The 15038-nt window shown below is 41.8% G+C and overlaps 1 protein-coding gene across 5 annotated transcripts in view; it reads left to right on the top strand.

Annotated features, from left to right (window-relative positions):
* The window catches only part of LOC134349672 (uncharacterized), a 51643-nt gene that overhangs the window by 21119 nt on the left and 15486 nt on the right, over positions 1-15038 (top strand). For all 5 annotated transcript variants that reach the window (XM_063054338.1, XM_063054337.1, XM_063054340.1 and 2 more), the window contains exons 5-6: positions 9053-9144; positions 14905-15014. In XM_063054338.1, the coding sequence (XP_062910408.1) occupies positions 9053-9144; positions 14905-15014 (202 nt within the window). The remainder of the gene's footprint in view (positions 1-9052; positions 9145-14904; positions 15015-15038) is intronic.

The raw sequence follows: 15038 nt of genomic DNA, 5'->3' as shown, positions 1-15038 counted from the left end.
TTCATCAGAATATGTCTCCGGAATCAGCTCGCTAACTGCACTTTGAACTACTTGAACATATTTCTTCTCAGTTATGTCCACACAGCTGAGCAGTCAGCAGGACTAATGTTAAAATTGATGTACTAATTACTAACCTTCGCTTCAATTTTAAAATTGCTGCACTTTACAGGATTGCTGCTGTTGCAGAACATTTTTAAAGCTTTTTGAAGCTTCCTGCTGCTCATCAGCTTCAAAGTTGTACAAGCCTCTGTGTTTGAAAATCACTAGATGCTGCAAGTTGAAATAAAGGCAGAGTTTGCTGGAAGTACTCAGTAAGTCAGACTGGTGTCTGTTCATAGATACTGCCTGCACGCATTTTCTCCTTTTGTGGCATTCTGTACAAGTGTTGACCTTACATGGGGAATTTACTTGGGTAATTTTTTTTTTATGGCTTGTAATCCTCAGTAGCCTTGAATGCCAAGGCCAAATGATTTTCTTCTTGCAGTCAAAGCATTTCACTGCTGTAGAATAGAATGCTTGAGCTGGCTTATTTTTTGTTATCATTGTTTGTACTGAAGTGACTTGGGTATGGTATTGGAACTCCCATTTGCTAATGCTGCTAGCCTGTACTGTATATCAGCATCAATACTCACACTGTATGCTGTTCGACCTGGAGATGATGTTGCCCTGAAGATCTTTTGTAAGTTATAAATGAAATGTAAATCGTATGGTTACAGCCATTTTATTACATGTTCACCGTAGTGCAGGTTCAGCAGTGTTAGCTTGCACCAGCAAGCAAAGTAGAGAAGCAAAAGAGGGACAGTAACTGTCACTGTAACAAAAGGAACATCAACACTAGAGATTCTGCAGACGCTGGAAATCCAGAGTAACTGCACACAAAATGCCGCGGGACCACGGCAGGTCAGGTGAGGAATGAATAGTCAATGGTTCAGGCTGAGGCACTTTATCAGAAGGGCCCGCAATGTTATCTTTGTATGTGTTAAAGGAACATGAGCACGTGTGTCCCTTTAAACTGCAAAACTGCTTTGTACTTACAACTGTGAGGCTAAGCACAGCACCAATGCTGTGACACTACTGTCGCTAGCCGAATCAAAAATGGAGATGTTAAAGTGTATAGGAAGGGGACTGAAAATCTGGCAGAGTGGTGCCACAACGGCAACCTCTCACCCACTGTCAGCAAGACCAAGCAGTTAACTATTGAATACAGGAGGAGGAAATTGGAAGTCCATGAAGCGGTCCTCATCGGGGAGTCAGAGGGTCAGCAACTTTAAATTCCTCGGCATTATCATTTCAGAAGATCTCTCCTGTGTCCAGCACGTCGGTGCCATTGTGAAGAAAGTACAGCAGCACCCTTGTTTCCTTAGAATTTTGTGAAGATTTGGCATGACATCTAAAACTTAAACAAACATCTATAGATGTGTGGTAGAGAGCAAGCTGACTGGTTGCATCCCTGCTTGGCATGTAAACACTAAGGCCCTTGAATGGAAAAGCATGTTTAAAAAAAAGTGGGCACAACCCAGTCCATCGCAGGTAAAGCCCTCCCCAGCATTGAGCACATCTATAAGGAGTGGTGTCACTGGAAAACACAATTCATCATCAAGGAAACCCGCCATGCAGCCCATACTCTCTTCTTGAAGGTATAAGCAGCCCTGTGACCCACACCAGTAGGTTCAAGAACACTTCTTATCCCTCAACCATCAGGCTCTTGAGCCAGAGGGGATAACTTCATTCACCCCATCACTAAAATGTTTCCGCAACCTATGGACTCTTCATCTCAGGTTTTCAATAATTATTGTCTTATTTATTTGTTATTAATTTATTTATTTCTTGTTGTACTTGCATGGTTTGTGTTTTGCACATTGGTTGTTTGCATTTTTTCATTGACTCTATGGTGCTTCTTTGTGTTTACTGTGAATGCCCGCAAGAAAATGAATCTCAGGGTTGTAAGGTGATGTACAGTATGTACTTTGATAATTTACTTTGAACTTTGAAAACAGTCAGGCTGGTCCCAGATTTTAAAAAAAATCATGAGCAGTGACTGATTTACACTCCACTTTGCAAACAAAGGAACTAAAACCAAATATACTACAAGTTAGTAAAGTACAAACATAACAGGTGATTGAAGAAAGCTAAAAATTAAAGGAGAAGCACAATAAAAACAACAATCTGGATCCTAATCCAAAATTCTGAGTAAATTCTTTATCATTTATGGAAGGCATGCTCACCATTAAATCTTGTTTAAGTAATAAGTTAGATTCAATCTGCTCATCTGTTCATAAAGCTTACACTCTGTGTTCAATTTAGGAAGACACTAAAACTATATAATCAAGCCAAATTTTTCAGTACTACAATGGTTTCACTAATGCTCTCACCTGAATGTGGAATTGAAATTGGTTTATTACTATCATGCGAAGCTTGTCTTGCATACTGTTCATACAGATAAGATAATTAAGTAGAGCATTGTAGTGGAACAAGACGATAACAATGCAGAATAAAGTCTAATGGCTACAGAGAAAGTGCAATGCAAGTAAACAATAAGGTGTAAGATCATTACGAAGTAGATTATGAGGCCATGTCCAATTTATCTTACAATGGTGGAGTCGAAGCTGTCCTTGAGCCTGTGCTTTCAGGATTTAGTATCTTCTGACCAGTGGAAGAGGGAGAAGAGAGAATGTCTGGAGTAGGTGGAGTCTTTGATTATGCTAACTGCTTTACTGTGGCCGTGAGAATTAGAGACAGTCCATTGTTTTCATGATGTACTGAGCTGTGTCCAAAACTTTGCAGTTTTTTTGTGGTTGCATGCAGTGCAGTTGCCATTCCAGTCTGTTGTGCATTCGGATAGGATGCTTTCCATTGTGCATTGATAAAAACTGGTAAGTATTAACGAGTCATGTTAAATTTCTTCAGCTTCTTGAAGTAGCGGTGTTGCTTTCTTGACCATGACATCAATGTAATTAGACCTGGGAAGGCTGTTGATGATGGTCATTCCTGGGAATTTGAAGTTCTCAACCTCAGCACTGATGTGAACAGAAGCATGTACACCATGGTCACTGACCAGCTCTTTTCTTTTGCTGACATTGAGGAAAAGGTTGTTGTCGTGGCACCACGTTACAAAGTATTGTCTCTTTCCTGTACTCTGACTCATCATTATCTGAGATATCACCTGCAAACTTTTAGGTGAGCTTAGAGGAGAATATGACCATGCAGAAATGAGTTTCCAGTAAGAAGAGTAGGGAGTTGAGGACTCAACCTTGTGGAACACTAGTGTTTACAATAATTGTATTGTAAAGAGTTGTTATTAGCTATCTTTGCTGATTGCAGTCTGTTGGTCAGGAAGTCAAGAATCCAGGTGCAGATGGAGGAGTTGACTCCCAGGACTCTAGAGTTCAGAGGTGAGTGTGCTTGGAATTACAGTATTGAAAGTGTAGCTGTAGTCAATAAATAATAGTCAAATGAACGTGCCTTTATGTCCTTTTCTGGTTGGCTGCCAGTGACTAGTGGTGATCCACAGGGGTCAGTGTTGGATCCACTGCATTTCACATTATATGTTAATGACTTGGATGACACAATTGATGGCTTTGTAGCCAAGTTTGCAAATGATATAAGGTTAGGTGGAGGGGCAGATGTTGTTGAGGCAGCAGGGAGTCTCCAGAAGGACTTGGGCAGGTTAGAAGAATGGGTAAAGAAGTGACAGATGAAGTACAGTGAGGGAAGTGTATGGTCATGCACTTTGGAAAAAGGAATAGAAGTATGGACTGTTTCCTAAACGGGGAGAAAATTCGGAAATCGGAGGAGCAAAGAGTCTTGGGGAGCCCATGTGCAGGATTCCCTAAAGGTTAACTTGCAGGTTGAGCTGGTGGTAAGGAAGGCAAGTGTGATGTTAGCATTCATTTCAAGAGGGTTTAAGTACAAGGCCATAAGACCTTGAAGCAGAATGAGGCCATTCAGCCCATCAGGTCTGCTCCACCATTCCATCATGGCTGATCCCAGATCCCACTCAACTCCATACACCTGCCTTCTCGCCATATCCTTTGATGCCCTGACCGATCAGGAAACGATCAACTTCCCCCTTAAATATAACCACAGACTTGGCCTCCATTAGAGTCTCTGGTAGAGCAGTTCATAAATTTACTACCCTCTGGCTAAAAATAATTCCTCCTTATCTCTGTTCTAAAGGGTCTCCCCTCAATTTTACGGCTGTGCCCTGTAGTTCTGGATACCTTCACCATAGGAAACATTAATAAATCCATTTGGGGTTGAGCTACCATCTTGCGCCTCACCCACTAACAATAGCAAGGTTTGTACTCAGCAAGAATTACCTTTTTTTGTTTGTGGCTGTTATCAGTTTGAAGTCGAGTCATGTCACTTCAAGTCTGCACGTTTAACTATGACTGACCACGAGTCTTCAAAATTGTCTTGCCACCAGAGTAGACAATCACACAACGTATTTTATTACTTCATTACTCCCCACCATTGAGCACATTCAACATTTTTCTAACCTACCTATATGCCAGTATAGGTCATTCTGCAGGTTATGGTCACCTGATTTAAGAAGATGTGGTTTCCATATGAGTGATTTTAGAGAGATTTGAGGAACAGTAGGATCTTGAGTACATCTCATAGACCTTTGAAGGTGGCAACATAGGTAAATAATGTGGCCAAGAAGATCTATAGGATAGTGTCCTTCATTAGTCAGGGCACTGAATATAGGAGGGAGCTTATGATCCAACTTTAAAATCAGTTTGGTCATGTACAAAGTGCTGCATAAAACTAATAAACTGCTTGTTTTAATCGTTGTAGCTAGGTTTGACTATAAAAATTTTAATCTATGAGCTCTTATTTGTAGAATGGGATTGCAAGAATTTCTGTTTTATTCTTAGGGTCATACACCATGGAAACAGATCCTTCACCCCAACTGGTTCATGCCAGCAAGATTCCTATCCAAGAGAATCACATTTGCGTGCATTTGGCCCATCTCTCTCTTTTCCTCTGCACTCTTTCAAGCTTAATGACATCTTTCCTATAGCAGAGTGACTAAACCTGAACACAATATTGCAAATGTAGCCTCACCTTCATCTTGTACAACTACAACATAACACCGGAACTTTTTCACTCAATACTCAGATGAATGAAGGGTGGTAAAAGCTCAGTTTACCATCCCATCTACTCATGACACCACTTTCTGGGAACTGCATACTTGTACTTCTGGGTTCCTCTGTTCTACAAAGCCCTACTTTTGTTTGTTCTCCCAAAATGTAACACGGCACACTGAACTGAATTAAATACCATTTGCCTTTTCTTGGCCTATTTAGCCAGCTGATCAAGATCGGTCTGTAAATGCTGAAGACAGTCATTACCCTTATTGATACCCACTATTTTAGTGTGATCTGCAAAGTTAGTACTCTGTCTTTTACATTCTCATCCACATCATTGACATACCATAGATGGCAAATAGCACTGACACCTGGGGAACATGGGGGTAATGGGCCTCCAGTCTGAAAAACAACATTCCACCATCACCTTCTGCTTCCTATGACCTTGTCAATTGTGCATCTAACTAGCTAGTCCCCCTTGGATCCCATGCAATCTAATTTTCCAAAGCAGCCTACTATACAGAAACTTAAAGGCTGTGCTGGTCAATATAGACTACATCTACTTCAAAACAAGTAGTCCTTGTTCTAGATGGACAAGACTCTAAATGATCCTTAAAATATAGTTCTTAATAATCTTTGGTACTTAAATAGTTATTGGATTATACAAAAATGCCTTTCCAGATATTAAATTAAACTCTTGTCATTTGTAATTATAACTTTAGGTGACCATCAGGTAAAGTAAAAAATTAATACAGTATCAGACATTTGAAAAGGTTACATTGATTTGTTGATCTAGTACTCAATAGTGATTCTTTTCTCTAGAGAAAAAAATCACATCCTTCAAACTTGATAAAAATTGCATTTTAAATTGTAAAAAGTTCAAAATAAGTTTATTAACAAAGTACATGTATGTCACCATATACTGAGATTCATTTTCTTGTGGGCATACTCAATAAATCTATAATACAAAAATAAAGAAATAATAACAATAAATGAGTGAGCAATAAATATTGAGAACATGAGAAGAAGAGTCCATGAAAGTGACTCCAAAGGTTGTGGGAACATTTCAATGATGGGGCAAGTGAAGTTATCCCCATTGGTTCAAGATCCTCGTGGCTGAGGGGTAATAACTATTCCTGAACCAATTGGTGTGTGTGCTGAGGCTCCTGTACCACCCTCCTGATGGCAGTAGCGAGAAGAAACCATGTCCTGGGTGTTGAGGATCCCAGATGATGGATGCTGCTTTCCTGCGATAATGTTTCGTGTAGATGTGCGCAATGGTGAATGGGGCTTTACCCATGATGGACTGGGCCATATCCACTACTTTTTGTTGGATTTTCCATAATACCAAGGACATTGGTGTTTCCATACCAGATTGTGATGCAGCCAGTCAACATACTCTCCACCACACATCCATAGAAGTTTGTCAAAGTTTTAGATGTCATGCCAAATATTCACAAACTCCTGAGGAAATAGAGACATTGCCATGTATTCTTCATAACTGTATTTGCATGCTGGCCCAGGACAGGTTCTCTGAAATGATTACACCGAGGAATTTAAAGTTGCTGACCCTTTCCATCTCTGACCCCCCAGTGAGTATTGGCTTATGGATCTCTGATTTTCTCCTCCTCCTGAAGTCAATAATCATCTGCTTGGTCTTGCTGACATTGAGTGAGAGGTTGTTGTTGTGGCAACACTCAGCCAGATTTTCAGTCTCCCTCCTGTATGCTGATTCATCACCACTTTTGATTCGGCCCATGACGGTGGTGTCATTAGCAAACTTGAATACAGTATTGGACCAGTGCTTAGCTACGTGGTCATAAATGTAATGTAAATAGAGCAGGGGGCTAAACACACAGCTTTGTGGTGCACCTGTGCTGATAGAGACAGTGGAGGAGATGTTGTTGCCAATCTGAACTGACTGGGGTCTGCAAGTGAGGAAATCGAGGATCCAATTGCACGAGGAGGTATTGAGGCCAAGGTATTGAAGCTTACTCATTAGTTTTGAGGGGATGATGGTATTGCATGCTGAGTGTAGTTGATAAAGAGCTTCCTGATGTCAGCACCTTTGCTGTCCTGATGTTCAGGGTTGAGTGAAGAGCCACTGAGATGGCATCTGCTGTGAACCTGTTGCTCCAGTAGGCAAATTGGAGTCACTTCTCAGGCGGGATCTGATATGTTTCATCACCAACCTCTCAAGGCACTTCATCACTGTGGATGACAGTCATTGAGGGAGGTTACGCGTTCTTCTTAGGCACCAGTATATTTAAAGCCTGCTGGAAACAGGTGGGTATCTCAGTCTGCTGAAGTGAGAGTTTAAAGATCTCAGTGAATATTCCAACCAGTCGATCAGCACAGGTCCTTAATACTTGACTAGGTACCCCATCTGGGCCGGATGCTTTTCATGGCTTCATCCTCCTGAAGGCTGCTCGCACGTCAGCCTCAGAGACTGTAAGCACAGGATTATCGGGCGGCTGTGGGAGTTTGTGATGGTCCCTCCATCTTTTGATGGTCAAAGTGAGCATAGAAGGCAATGAGCACATCTGGAAGCAAAACCCTGTTGTTGTCTCTGTCACTTGCTTTAACTTTATAAGAGGTGCCCTGTCACAACTCGTTTAATTCAAGTTTAGTCTGGAATTGCCACTTTGCCCGTGAGATGGCTTTCCGGAGCTTGTACCTGGACCTCTTGTAACATTCTTGGTTTAAAAAGCCTTCAAAGATGGAGTTTATCAACCTTGATACTGTCATAGATCCTATTCTCTTTACTCCCATTATGAACTTGAGCCCATTTAGTAATTTCCTGTGGAGATATTCTACATGATTAGACAAACTAATGTCAAATGTAATCAATCAAAACCTCAGAAGTTCGTATAATTGCTTCTATCAACAAAAGATGCCTAGGCTGCAGACATTTTTTTCCATCAATAACTCAGAAAGGCAATGGACCCTGTGGAGATTTGATCTTCTCAATACATAGCTATACTTATAATCTTTTTAATCATATTCTCAACAGATGCTAATCAAAGTCATTTCTCAAGGTATTAATCAAAAGGGCATCAGCAGCTTTGCTAGTAATCTATTCATGTGCACAGCTCGGTAGGTTGTCTTTCTCTGCACCATTCATATGGCACACCAAGTTACCTTAATCTAACGTTACATCCTGAATGCACTGTGTAATCAAAAAGAGCATTTGCATTAAAATGTTTAAATGTATAATCCAGTAGAATTAGAATATCAGTTTCAAAAAGACCAGTCCTAATTGACGTTAAGCTTTCTCTTTTTACTTGATTAGTTTATTGGTAACTACTCCTCTTGACTGAAAATGCATTATCATACTGAAATCCTTTAACTTTCTACCTTTATGTTAATAAAACCACCTTTATGTTAATAAAATCCATGGGTGCATCCACAAATCTTTGATCAATTGTTGCATCCTCTAAGGAAAACAAACATCTTCCTTCCCCCTCCCCCCATAGTGCAATTGCATATTGAGAGATACTAAACATTATTGACAGACTTTATACAGTAGCTTACCAAAGCAATTTGGCATGAAGATTTTTGTATTTCCTTATGTCATGTTGGATTTGTATCCAATCTCTCATGGGTAAGTTGATTTGTCAAGGATGTAATAGTATTAAAAAGAAGCATAAACCTTTAAACTACTTTGGTAACCTTTTTAACAAGTTTTCATTACACAAAATAATGGAAAAGGGGACTTTAATAAATGATTCTAATGGTTTCTTTCTCCAGTTAAATGCTGTAGAAAGTAGATTCCTGCAGATGGTTTAAGTACTTATGAGGGAACATCGGAAAACTTCTACATTACAGACTTCCTGTTGTAGTTTTATTTTACCTAGAGTGCCATTTATTTTTTTTTAACAACTTGGTAACTTGATAATTATGTATAAATCAATGATCAAAATGGAAAGTTAAGGTGTTGAAATGTCTTATTATTTCAGATTGTTGAAGTCTTTCAGACAAATTCAAGATATTGTAAATATGCATGGAAGGCAGATAATCACAAGTATCACCAAAACCAGTTAACACAGAGGTAAGTAAAATTGAGTCATTTGATTAATATTAATTACTGTTTATTCATGTTGATATCAATGGAAATGGTTGAAATAATTAGTATAATTCACAATATTTTTTACATAACTACAAGTACAGACATACTTTTGGTGAAGTTCAAACTGACTTCACTTTACAGGATAATAGAAATAATTTCAGTAGCACCTGGAAAATGTTCTTATTGTCTTTCTTTTTGTTCAAAGATAGCAGTTAATGTAAAATTGGCTGAAGCTTCTGTGATTTGTTATAGAAGATTAAAATGAATTGGATGTAGGCAGATTTCGTAAAATGGTGGATTCTGGTTGTGGGCCACCAGTTAAACAGGGCAACTGCTTATTTGGGACAATACACACACAAAAAATGCTGGTGATTGCAGCAGGCCGGCAGCATCTATAGGAAGAGGTACAGTTGACGTTTCAGGCCAAGACTCTTCGTCAGGACTCGTTGGTCGTGGCTATCCCTCGAGGTCAAGGATGATAGTCTTCGTTCTCAAGGAGTGGCCCACAGAGTGAAGCCTGTATTTGTTTAACGTGTACTTGATGTTGCACTCCAAGAAGCACACGATACTTCACAAAACAACTCACCGATTCCAATGGCATGGAAACCACAATGATTGGAGCTGATGGATTTGTTGCAGCCTTCATCCGCCTTCACAGCCGTTGAGTTTGAAGTAACTTTGTCCACCTATTCCACCATTGAGGTCTTGGTTGGATTGTTCTTTGTCAGGGACCTCATCCTCGACCTTACCGCCATGGGTGACCCTACCAGGAGCAGAGCTCCAGACGGCATTGCTCTCGGGATCACAGGACCACACAAGCCTCTCCACCATGACAAAGTGACAATCCACGGAGGAGTGTCAGGACTAACTGAAAGAAGAGGTAGTAAGAGATTTGAAAGTGGGGGGGGGAGATCCGAAATGATAGAAGATAGGAGGGGGAGGGATGGAGCTAAGAGTGGAAAAGTTGATGGGCAAAAGGGATACAAGGCTGGAGAAAGGAGAGGATCATGGGACGGGAGGCCTAGGGAGAAAGAAACGGGGAGGGGAGCCCAGAGGATAGGCAAAGAGTTATAGTGGGAGGGTCGGAGGGAGAAAAAAAGAGAGAGAGAGAGAGAGAGAAAATAAATAAATAAATAAATAAATAGATAGATAGATAGATAGATAAATCAGTCTGCATCGTGTCTCACCAATATATAGAAGGCCACACCGGGAGCACTGGACACATTATATCACACCAGCCGACTCACAGGTGAAGTGTCACCTCACCTGGAAGGACTGTCTGGGGCCCTGAAGGGTGGTGAGGGAGGAAGTGTAAGGGCATGTGTAGCATTTATTCCGCATAAAGGATATGTGCCGGGAGGGATATCGGTGGGAAGGGATGCGGGGGACGAATAGACAAGGGAGTAGCGTAGGGAGCAATCCCTGCGGAAAACAGAAGGGGGGGAGAGGGAAAGATGTGTTTAGTGGTGGGATCCCGTTGGAGGTGGCGGAAGTTACGGAGGATTATGTGTTGGACCCGGAGGCTGGTGAGGTGGTCGGTGAGGACAAGGGGAACCCTATTCCTAGTGGGGTGTGGGAGGATGGGGTGAGAGCAGATGTGCGTGAAATGGGAGAGATGCGTTTGAGAGCAGAGTTGATGGTGGAGGAAGGGAAGCCCCTTTCTTTAAAAAAAAGGAGGACATCTCCTTCGTCCCGGAATGAAAAGCCTCATCCTGAGAGCAGATGCGGCGGAGACAGAGGAATTGCGAGAAGGGGATGGCATTTTTGCAAGAGGCAGGGTGGGAAAAGGAATAGTCCAGGTAGCTGTGAGAGTCTGTCGGCTTATAGTAGACATCAGTAGATAAGCTGTCTCCAGAGATAGAGACAGAAAGATCTAGAAAGGGGAGGGAGGTGTTGGAAATGGACCAGGTAAACTTGAGGGCAGGGTGAAAGTTAGAGGTGAAGTTAATGAAGTCAACGAGCTCAGCATGCGTGCAGGAAGCAGTGCCAATGCAGTCGTCGATGTAGCGAAGGAAAAGAGGGGAACAGATACCAGAATAGGCTTGGAACATAGATTGTTCCACAAAGCCAACAAAAAGGCAGGCATAGCTGGGACCCGTGCGGGTGCCCATGGCTACACGTTTAGTTTGGAGGAAGTGGGAGGAGCCAAAGGAGAAATTATTAAGAGTAAAGACTATTTCCGCTAGACGGAGGAGAGTGATGGTAGAGGGAAACTGGTTAGGTCTGGAATCCAAAAAGAAGCGGAGAGCTTTGAGACCTTCCTGGTGCGGGATGGAAGTATATGGGGACTGGACATCCATGGTGAAAATAAAGCGGTAGCAGCTAGGGAACTTAAAATCATTGAAAAAATTCAGAGTGTGAGAAGTGTCACGAACATAGGTAGGAAGGGATTGAACAAGGGGGGATAAAACAGTGTTGAGGTATGCATAAATGAGTTTGGTGGGGCAGGAGCAAGCTGAGACAATGGGTCTACCTGGACAGGCAGGTTTGTGGATCTTGGGTACGAGGTAGAAACGGGAAGTGCGAGGTGTGAGAACTATAAGGTTGGTAGCAGTGGGTGGGAGATCCCCTGAGCTGATAAAGTTGGTGATCTGTCCCCCACTTTTCCTTCGCTACATCGACGACTGCATTTTTTGTGTGTGTTGCTTGAATTTCCAGCATCTGCAGATTTCCTCATGTTTGCTTATTTGGGACAACTCTTTGTTTTTAAAAAAAAGCAAAACTAATCGAAAAAAAATAGCTGTGGTTCTCTTTGTTTATTTGTGACATTGTACCACTTAATTAGGACAGGAGACTGTTGATGAATAGTTTCTAACGAGTGTCAGTCTTGTGCACTACACCATACTTGAAGCAAACTGTTTTAAAATAGCATCAGTTGTGTGTGTTTGTTTTTGAAATGCAGTGATTTCTGTCACTGATATTTGGGGGAGAAATAAGCATTAAGACAACTTAGGGTTGTTTTGCTCACCGTGATTTCAAGCATTCAGGTGTGGAGATGCCAGAAACAGCTGGGAGTGAAAAGTAAACAATTGCATGACTTTAACAAGATAAGAACTACAATGACTTTAACAGTATCAACAATCATCTTGAATGTTACAATGAAAATAAAGATTTGGAGGATGCAGTCTTCAAAAGCATTGTCTGAAGGAAGTTCATTATTTGCAGTAGGTGTCTGCACAGATTTTCTTCATATGGTGGTTGTCTGTCACATCCAACGATGACAGGAGACCTGTGCAAGAGTTTTTTAAAGTGGAAAAGCCTTTTCACTTGGGCAGTTACACTCTCTTGACCTTGGAATTATGGATCCAGTGGTACAAGCAGTCATCACAACTATCATCTTCCTTGTTTGTAGTTCATAAACACAAGACGTTCTGCAGATTTTGGAGATCCAGAGCAACACACACAAAGTGCCGGAGGAACTCTGCAGGTCAGGCAACATCTGTGAAGATGAATGAACAGTTGACGTTTCAGGCTGAGACCCTTCTTCAGGACTGGAAAGGAAGAGGGGGAGATGCCTGAATGAAAAAAGGCAGGGGAGGTGAGAGGGAAGGTGATAGGTGAAGCCAGGTGGGTGGGAAAGGAAAAGGGCTGGAGAACATAGAATCTGATATGAGAGGAGAGTGGACGTGGGAGAAAGGAAAGCAGGAGGGGCACAAGGGGGAGGTGATAGGCAGATGAGGAGAAGAGGTAAGAGGCCAGTGTGGGGAATAGAATAAGACGGCAGGGCTAGGGAAAAAATTACTGGAAGGAGAAATCAATGTTCATGCCATCAGGTTGGAGGTTACCTAGATCAGGGGTCCCCAACCATTTTTGCACTGCGGACCGGTTTAATATTGACAATATTTTTTGCGGACCGGCTGACCCGGGGGGGCGGTAGGGTTGCCAATGGACAAGAGTAGTAGTCAAATACGTTGCGCTTACCCCGAGAAAGACTACCATGACCATAAAGCCTTGCGCGGGCACCAGTGCACATGTGTGACTTGCACATGCGTGTACGTGCCGATTTTTTTTCTACAAATCATGTTTTGGCGATTCTGTTCGGTGGGGTGTTAATCACGACTGGAATATTGGTGATAAGTCAACTGTGTCACGTATAAGTGGCTAATACATTCAATTTCGTTTATAGAAGAGTTTATCTAACGAAGTTGATATTAAACACACAGCTCATATTTTCCTCACATGAATATAGTGATAAGTCAATTATAAGTCACTTGTAAGTCAATAACATCATAACATTTTAAGTAATATTTGCATATTAAACACAGGGCATATTTTCCTCGTATGAACATATAAAATCAGTGCAACACACCAATATCGCTGATTCAGTGGGAGCCCTGGGCTTGTTTCCCTGCAACAAGACGGTTCTATCGAGGGGTGATGGGAGACAGCGATACTCGAAGGGGGTTCCTTATGTCCAGTCTATTTCGCAACTTAGTTTTCGTTGCATTCAATGCAGAGATATGTTGGAAATGGAAGCAATGTTTTCAGTGCTTTCGTGGCTATCTCAGGATACTTAGTCTTGACTTTGATCCATAATGCCGGCAGAGATGTTATGTCAAACATACTTTTCAGCCTGCCATCATTGCAAGCTCGAGGAGTTGATCTCTTTCCCGCGCTGACATGGATGAGGCATGCGTAATGACCTCGTGTGCGTTCAAGCTCAACAGTGGGCATGACAGGGAATGAGGAAAGGTGCAGCTGACTCATATCGCCAAATCGTATCGTTTCCTCGCGGCCCGGTAGCACGTGCTTTGCGGCCCGGTGGTTGGGGACGGCTGACCTAGGTGGAATATGAGGTGTTGGTCCTCCACCCTGAGAGTGGCCTCATTGTGGCAAAAGAGGAGGCTATGGACCGGCATGTTGGAACATGAATGGAGTTAGGACTTAAAATGGTTGGCCACCTGGAAATTTTCTTTCCAGTTCTGAAGAAAAGTCCTGGCCTGAAGTGCTGACTATCTCTTCGTTTCTACAGAAGTCGCCTGACCTGCTGAGTTCTTGCAGAATCTTGTGTGTCTTGCTCTTGGTTGCAGTTGATGACTGACTGCTCCCGTGCATCATCATGCCCTTCGCTGTCCACGGAGCTTCACAGAGCAGCCTTTCTGGCCGTTTCATCGCATCCGCTCAGTACCGCTGCTGACTTTGCGTGCTAGCACAGGCATGTCCCGATCTCTCGGGGGTCTGATGCCCGAGAGCTACTCTCACCTGGTTTAGCCTGCCTGTCAAAGCCGTGTACCAGGGTGTGGCCGCTGTGGCATGCAGGTAGTTACTTGGAACCACAGGTGAGTGCTGTTCGTTTACAGTCAAATCAAACGAACATGGCAGTTTACATTGAATTTCTTTGTCGATAACTATTAGGAACTAATACACAGTTTTATAGTACTGCAGATATGTTGGTAGTGCTCTAATTTGTTCTGTGTTTCATTTAAATCCATAAATTGCTACTCAGTTAAATATTAGTTTGCCTTTTTTATACTGTTTTACCTATTACCATGGAACTTCGGCTAATTGGGACAGCCACTTAGTTGGGCCAAAATGTATTGATCCCGATGTGTCCCAATTAACTGGAATCCGTTATATTTCAGTACAAAATTGAGGTCATGATGATTATGAAGAGCAGCTTTAGGAAGCCATCCTAGTTTGTGCTATTTTTAGTTCTTACTAATTGATTTCAGAACAGATTGTGCTATTTTATTTTGAAGTACAGGATGAAAAGAATTAAACTGATCTGGTTTTTCATTACAGGAGGAATGTTTTTACCAGTAATTCACCTTCAGAAAAAATAAAACCAAAAATTCAGTATACTGCACACCGATTCACAGGAAATGAATATTTCAACAATCATAAAACAGATGGTATGAATAAATTGAATCATTTAT

This window comes from Mobula hypostoma, chromosome 7 (assembly GCF_963921235.1).
Source record: "Mobula hypostoma chromosome 7, sMobHyp1.1, whole genome shotgun sequence".
Taxonomy (NCBI): Eukaryota; Metazoa; Chordata; class Chondrichthyes; order Myliobatiformes; family Myliobatidae; genus Mobula; species Mobula hypostoma.
The sequence above is the reverse complement of the archived record's forward strand: the minus strand, read 5'-3'. Positions and strand labels throughout refer to the sequence as shown.